Consider the following 8,137-nt stretch of genomic DNA (forward strand, 5'->3'; position numbering starts at 1 on the left):
GGCATCCACTTCCGAAATAGCTTGCCTCTGGACATTCTATGAACTTGGAGAATCGATGAAAGTTATACAAGTGTCCAAGTCTTTGGTTCGTAGGATCACTATGAGTTGTCTGCGATTCAACAGCACTTAACAACAACAACATGTAACACAATATAGCTATCCTTTTCAGGTAGCAGCCCTAGATGTAGCCTACTATAGCTACTCTTTTGTTTTCAAAGCTAAATATACCTCTACAACATAGCTATATGGAGGTCTTATAACCTAGTAGTAAGAAGTTACACTGCTAAAACCAAATGAAGCGATTCAAATCCACTAGCTTCTTTGTGGGAGAAAGATGGTCAGTATCATTCCATATAATTTGCTGTCTCTGAAAATCCACTGGAGGATCATCTATGAGTTTCTTCTGACTTAACACCACATAAAAATAACACATAGCCACAGCGTTTTATCTCTTAAAACTCTGAGCCCATAGTCTTCAAGTCTGTTTCAACATGATGTGGCCTTATATAGTAAAAAGTAGAATTAAGCTCCACAGTTGGGACATTTTGCACCTTAAGCACCTCTCCTTAAAAATCACATCAATAAGATATCATCTCATCCCAGTAATAATAGCAAAATTCAACAGAGCAGCAAACAAAAAATGCTGGCGAGGCTGTGGAGAAAGTAGAACTCTTATTCACTGTTGGTGGGAGTGTAAAATGGTGCAACCACTATGGAAGGCAGTGTGGCGCTTTCTTAAAAAGCTGTAAATAGAGATACCATTTGACCCAGTAATTCCACTACTGGGAATATAATCCAAAGAAACCATGACTGCCACTCAAGCAGATATATGCACACCCATGTTTATCTCAGCTTTGTTCACAATAGCAAAGAGTAGGAAACAACCTAAGTGCCCAACAACAAATGAATGGATAGAGAAGCTGTGGTATATTCACACAATGGAATACTACGCTTCATTGAAAAACAAGGAACTCATGAAATATTATTAAAAATGGGTGACCCTGGAGGACATCAGTCACAAAAGGACAAATACTGCATAGTGTCAACTGTTGTAAAACGGGACTGACATCAGGGTCGGGAGGAGACTGAGAAGGATGGGATAAATTATACATACTGCATTGAAACAGATGAGGGAGAAAACTGTTTAACAGGGATATATGATTAGGTATTATTGTCATAAAAGGAGTCCAGAATGAAGGCTGCAGTGGAGTGGACTTGGGGTGGAGGGATTGTATGACAATGAAAGAATTTTACTTTTCAAAGAGAAGAGTGAGCTGGAGGGGAGGCTGAACAGGGACAAAATGCAACAATGAATGGGTGGATGTTCAAAGTGTCTGTAAACTTTCATTTAAATTAATTAAAAAAAAACCCACCCCAAACCCACAAACCCTCCATTTGGCCCTACATTTAATAGAATAGAACTGATGTCCACAGCATAATCTACACAGGAGCAAAGAATACCAGGTCTTCCTTCCATCTGCAGAGTCTCTGAATGTGATTGAAGCACCAAACCTTCTGTGACTACTTCAGCGCAATTCCTTGGACTACTCAGGCACCCAATCCCATCTCCATAAATATTCTTCCTATTTCTACCAAACTCATTAAGAATAATGATAACTTTTTCACTAACTCAGTAATTTCATCATGTATTCAAAACTTTTAATGGTATCTCAGTTTCTCTTTAAGGTATCCAGTGGCACATGAGATTAAGCATTTACCTGCTACCTAAATGGTTGACAATTAGCCACACCTCAAAGAAGAGATGAGAAGAAGAATATGGATGAGAAAGTTTGCTTCTGTAAAGATTTTCAACCTTAAAACCACTAATGTTTAATCATATTCTGTCCTATAGGGTCACAAAGAATTGGAATTGCATGACAGTATTGAGAGAGTATACCTCACAGATCTGAGAATTAGAAATACTTGGAGAATTAATAATTAGACCACGACCCTGTTTGTTTATATAATGGCTCTAATCCAACTGTTTCTCCAGCAAATCATAAAAAAATATTTTTTCTGATGTATTTTAATTTCTCACTTTAATCTCCCATTACCATATTTGTAGAAAGGCATAGCAACACAAAATTGTTTAATAAAACAAGCTTACATTTGTAATGTTCAATTTCTGAATGATATAATCTGGGCATCTTTTGTGCTCACTGATTTTTACGATCACATCTCCATAAGTCTTGGTACCCTGCTCCATAGATGGCCAGTATTCTGCACACTTGTTCTGTATTTAAAAACAAACAAACAATCATTACTTATTCCAGTGTTTTATTTAATTTGCTTCAGTCAATATTAAAAAAGAGCTCCATCCAACTATATTCCTCTGAAATTCACAAAACATTGAATATTATCTTTCATTTACATATTCTCCTTCAGCTATGATGTTTTAATGCATTCCTGAAAAAATTCCTTCCTACTGCTTTACAGAAGGATGGTCTTCCCAGGCTTAGCAGCATGCTAACAAGCAGGTACTAAATCATCATAAAAAGAGATCAATGTTTTGATGAGAATGCATGGTTTATTTAATGGAGAAAGAGCTGGAGACTTTCATGCCTCACATCCCATGATTCCTCATCTATCCCCCTAGGTTCAGTTTGATTTTAAGCATTCACACTTAGGATATCAGTATCTGCATATGGACCTTAGAGAACTCATATGGACTGAGTGTAGAAAAATACTCAAAGGAAATACAAGTTTTGTAGAAGTCCAGCAATTAAGCCCATGCATTTATAAGTTATGTGTGCTTTATTTATATATGCGAATATGTGTTTTTTCTACATTTATGAAAAAAATTAAATTAGGTATTAAAATGACTAAGAGAACTATTTTAGCCATCAATACCTGTATTGCTTTTTAAAATGTAATTCAATACATTCTTTTGCTGACTAGACAACACTTCTATCTACACATTGGCTATGGTACTGACCCTGTTTCCTTCTTCACATCGAGTGACCATAACAATGACCGTGGCCTTCTGTTCCCAGATCATCCTCCAGAAATCATCAACAGTTTCATCTCTGGGTCCTAGGATGTAAATAAACATGGAACAATTAAAACTGCTTCTTCAAAGTGCCAGGAAGCCATTTTTAAAAATTTTTAGGAAGTGTCAAAAAGATTACCTTGTGCAGCTATGTATTTCCTGGGCTCTTTGAAACCCTGTTCAAAACACACACACAAAGGCATATCATTTACTGAGAACTCATTAGTCACTAATGTGCAGCACTGTGAATCAGTGGAGCAGCTTTGAATTCACACTGTCAAGGTTTTGGATCTTTCAGAACATTTTAAAATTATAAGGAGTTTTTTAATTAATATATGACTAAGCATGCAGCAATGTCTATGTATTAACATTCATAAACAATATTCATAACTTCTGGTGCCTTTATGTCCAAAACAAATTTGAAAATTAAACCTTGTTTTCACTCAAGTATGCAACAATTTGTAATAATAATCCTGACATCCTCATATATTTTATCCCTGCCACTTCTTACAGAACCATCTGCCATGATTTAATCTTCCTTACCTCCACGTACTTACTTTTGGGATTTTTATTCAATTTCTTTCAATAAATCAGCCTGGGATTATCCTACATTTCCATCTCTTAACTAATGCTGCCATATACCATTGATCCTCCCAAGCCCGCTCCCTTTTCCATTACCATTACAGCTAAGAGGGTCAATGATTACCATTTCATTATTAAGGATGTCTGCTTTCTCATCTGTTGTCAAGGGACTGAGACAGATTAGATTTCGCTAATTCTTTCTCAAATTACCTCATTCTTCTTAAATTCTTCCCAATAATCAGGAAGCTTCTCAGGGAAAACAGACCTTTGTCATGAGATAATATGTAGTCACATGGGCCACAACTTTTAAGGTAAGTTTCAGTAACTTCAGTACAAAGTATCATGTGTAAAGTCACTTATTCACTGATTTTTTCATTGAGCCTAGAGGATTAGTGGTGAGGAATTGCTCTACAATCCAAAGGTATAGGACTCAAATTAACCAGCTGCTCCATGGGAAAAAGATTGACAATATCCTCCCGTGCAGTTTACTGGCTTTCAAACTCTGGTGGACAGTCAGCTATGGGTCACTTCTGGCTAGACAATACACAATAATAACAACTGTAAGTAAAGGTTTGCTCTGCCAATTCAAAGGCATGCAGTTCAAATCCACCAGCTGCTCCTCAGGAGAAAGATGAAAAACTCCTCCCCTGTCATTTACAGCCTCAGAAAACTTACTGAAGGATTGGCTTTGATTTAATGGCAGCAAATTGAATTTATTGGCTAGCTGAGTTTATTGAGCAAAGCTTACATCACGAAAGGTACCTATCTATAAATTGGAAACAATGCACTTTAGGAGCTTCCAGGTCCCACAGAGAACTTTAAGTGGAACCAGACACCATAATTATCAATACATATTGAGTAGAATATAAAGAAGTGGGATTTTTCCCCCTCAGAGATTATATAAATCCTATAAAATCTCTCTTATGATCAAGTATGCTCTCAATTACTTCACTTTGAACAGCAACAACAGCAGAAAAAAGTTGAGGAAAGACAATAAAAATTAACTTGATTTATGCTAATTTGGAGACTGGTACAGGTCACCTGCCAGAATCCATTAAAAGAGAAGTCAAAATTATAACAGAGTTAATTGCATTTCTCGAAAACTCAAGAAAAGACTGTGGTCTCACATTTACAGATGTTGAATGTCCTTATAAACAAAACTTTGGGGCACTGCATCATGAACATGTGTTATGGGATGAGATGTTTGTTGTTGTTGTTGTTGTTATGTGCCATCAAGTCATTTGCGACTCATAGCAACCCTATGTACAAGAGCTCTAAATGCTGTTCTATCCTGTGCCAACCTCACTGTCCCAAACACATTCATTCCCACCGCTCCACTCACAGAATCGATCCATCTCATCAAGAGTCTTCCTCTCTTGTGCTGCCCCTCCACTCTCCCAAACATGATGTCCCTCTCCAAGGACCAGTCAGTCCCTCCTTGCAACATGGCCAAAGTATGTCAGATGAAGCTTCAGAATCCTTGACTCCAGGGAACATTCTGGCTTCACCCTCTCCAGGACAAATCTGTTTGTTCTCCTAGCAATCCATGGTATATTCAACACTCTTCTCCAGCACCACAACTCAAAGGCATCAATTCTCTTTCTATCATCCCTATTCACTGTCCAACTCTCTGATGCAAAGCATGTAATTGCAAAGCCTATAGCCTGGATGAGGTGCACCTTCGTCTCCAGCCTGACGTCATTGCACTTCAGTACTCTTGAGAGGTCCCTCACAGCTGACTTTCCCAATGCAATTTGTCTCCTGATTTCCTGGCTGCTGTTACCAAGAGTATTGACTGTGGAACCAAGCAAACTAAAACTATTAACTATCTCAATCTCTTCACTATCCATACTGATGCTGCCAACTGACCCAGTAATGGGAATCTTTGTTTTCTTGATATTGAGCTTCAATTCATATTGAAGACTACAGACCTTGACCTTCTGCAGCAAGTGCTTCAGGTCCTCTTCAGTTTCAGTGAGCAGTGTTGTGTCATCTGCATAACGCAGGTTGTTGATGATTCTTCCACCAATCCTGATGCCACATTCCTCCTCATATAGCCCAGCATCTCAGATGATCTGTTCTGCATACAGATTGAAAAGGTATGGAGACAAAATACATCCCTGACCCATTTCTTGATTTTGAACCACCCAGCGTCTCCCTGCTCTGTTCCGAAGGCAGCCTCTTGGTCCAAGTATAGGTTTTGTGTTAGCACAATCAAATGTTCTGGGATTCCCATTCTTCTCAGAGTCAGCCATAACTTGTGATCCACACAGTCAAAGGCCTTTGCATAGTCAATGAAGCACAGATAGACATTCTTCTGGTATTCTTTGCTTTCTGCCAAGATCCATCTTACATTAGCTATAATATCCCTAGTACCGTGACCTCTTCTAAATCCAGCCTGCACATCTGGCAGTTCTCTGTTGACATTGTTCCAAACATTTCTGGATAATTTCCAGCACAATCTTGCTTGCATGTGATATCAAGGATATTGTTTGATAATTTCCACACTCTGTTGGTTCACCTTTCTTTGGAATGGGAACAAATATTGATCTCTTTCTAAGGATAATATTTCTAGGGAGAGTAGTATGCTATGATGCAGAAGCTCCTTAATATCAAAGAATGGGAAGAAGTGCATGCTATTAGATTAGTTGGGGGGGGTCTGTGGAAGAATGGTTGTGGGGGGGAAATCCTAACTGTGTTCACACTAGCAAAATGCAGGGCACTCAAGTGGGCTGGGTGACTTTTGGTTGAATTTATATGCATGTAGAGCACTTAAAATGTGACTGATATTTAGAAAAATATAATAAACTCTATTTTTTAAAAATCAAAAGAGTCCCCAGCATCAAAGTTGTCAAAAATTTTGCTCTGGAAATCATTGTCACAGTACTGTTATGTTCTGGTGAGTCAAAACCAACTCATAGCTGACCCTTTTGTGGGTTTCCAGAAGCTGTAAATCTAATAAAATAGGATTGCCCATCTTTCTCCTGAGAAGCAACTAGTGGATTTGAACCATGTTCCTTTGGGTTGGCAGTAAACTCTTTACTTCTAGGTCTTGAGAGCTCCATGGAAAATAATTCAGATATTTCAAAGAATAATTTATTTAATGACAAAGACACAAATAGTAAAGATTCCTACGTAAATATTTTTATATTATTTAATAATTTTATAGACATTGTGTCAATTCCTAAAAGAAATATATTTGTTGTTTTGTTGTTATGTGCCGTCGAGTCGTTTCCGACTCATAGCGACCCTACGCACAACAGCCCTAAACCCTGCTCTATCCTGCTCCGCCTCTGACACACCCATCCCGATTACCCCAGTCACCGAATCAATCCATCTCATAGAGGGTCTTCCCCTCCTGCACAGTCCCTCAACCCTCCCAAGAATGATGTCCCTCTCCAAGGACCCGTCCCTCCTGGCAACATGTCCAAAGTATGTCAGACGAAGCCCCAGAATCCTTGCCTCCAAGGAGTAGCTTTGTTTAATCCTCTCCAAGATAAATCTGTTTGTTTTCCTGGCAGTCCACAGTACATTCAGTACCCTTCTCCAGCACCACAGCTCAAAAGCATCCACTCTCCTTCTGCCCTCCCTAGTCGTTGTCCAACTCTCTCTGATGCATAACAAGCGATTGCAAACACCATCAATATGAAAAGTGATCATTGCTTTTCTTCCTATAAAAGTTCACATATTCAAATAGGCTAAAACAAAAAAGTAAAAACCTAATTAAATTTCATTTGCTATTTTCTTAAGAAAAGTTTGGAAATTATCAGTCAGCGCAAATGATAGCATTTTGCCCACTCTTATATTATTAAAAACAAGTTTTGTAATATATTGTATAATTCTTTCCTAATAGTAAAAGGATAGAAATCCCAGCCAATGTATTTATCAATAATACAAGACCTGCTTGAAGAAATTATAATGTAGCTATGCTGCCAAATATTATAAAAAGGCAAAGGAAACGTATAGAATAGCTCTGTGTCCATAGTTAGATGACTTTGGATAATAGAGCAAATTCATATTGCCTGATTTTCTAAATACACTTTTGTGGAACACCACTGTATTTTGAATTGTCCACAAAGGTTTGGCAATTCAACTTTATAGATGAAAAGTTGTAATAGTGACAATGTGATCTGCAAAACTGAAAGTATTTACTACGTAGCTCTTTCCAGAAAATGTTTGCGAAGCCATGTTCTTTACAATGATAGCTTATCTCAAATATATACATTTCCAGTGAATTAAATATTACATTGAACAATTACATAGTCAGCTTTGTACAGAGAGATAGGGAAGTAATAAATGTTGACATTTTCTTATGTATGTATCAAGCAACTCTAGTTGCATAAAGATAATCAACATTCTCTTGTGAGAATATTGATTGAAAGGAAGGTTTGGTGAGAGAAAAGATTTTTTTTTCCAACCTATGTACTGAGGAGGACCTCATGCACTTGCTGCGAAGGGTCAAGGACTTCAGCCTTCAGTATGGACTAAGGCTCAATGTCAAGAAGACAAAGATTCTTGCCACTGGACCAATTAGCAGTGTCAGGATGGATGATGGAGAGATTGAGA

General features: G+C 37.9%; 1 protein-coding gene across 1 annotated transcript in view; it reads right to left on the minus strand.

The window, feature by feature from the left end:
• PTPRC (protein tyrosine phosphatase, receptor type, C) overlaps positions 1 to 8,137 on the minus strand; it is a 164,314-nt gene that overhangs the window by 21,114 nt on the left and 135,063 nt on the right. Inside the window, exons 19-21 of the mRNA XM_006892116.1 lie at positions 3,129 to 3,165; positions 2,936 to 3,033; positions 2,108 to 2,233 (exon numbers count right to left, since the gene is read on the minus strand). Of these exons, the coding sequence (XP_006892178.1) occupies positions 2,108 to 2,233; positions 2,936 to 3,033; positions 3,129 to 3,165 (261 nt within the window). The remainder of the gene's footprint in view (positions 1 to 2,107; positions 2,234 to 2,935; positions 3,034 to 3,128; positions 3,166 to 8,137) is intronic.

This window comes from Elephantulus edwardii, unplaced genomic scaffold (genome assembly GCF_000299155.1).
Source record: "Elephantulus edwardii isolate Elephantulus edwardi_28Jun2011 unplaced genomic scaffold, EleEdw1.0 scaffold00110, whole genome shotgun sequence".
Lineage (NCBI taxonomy): Eukaryota > Metazoa > Chordata > Mammalia > Macroscelidea > Macroscelididae > Elephantulus > Elephantulus edwardii.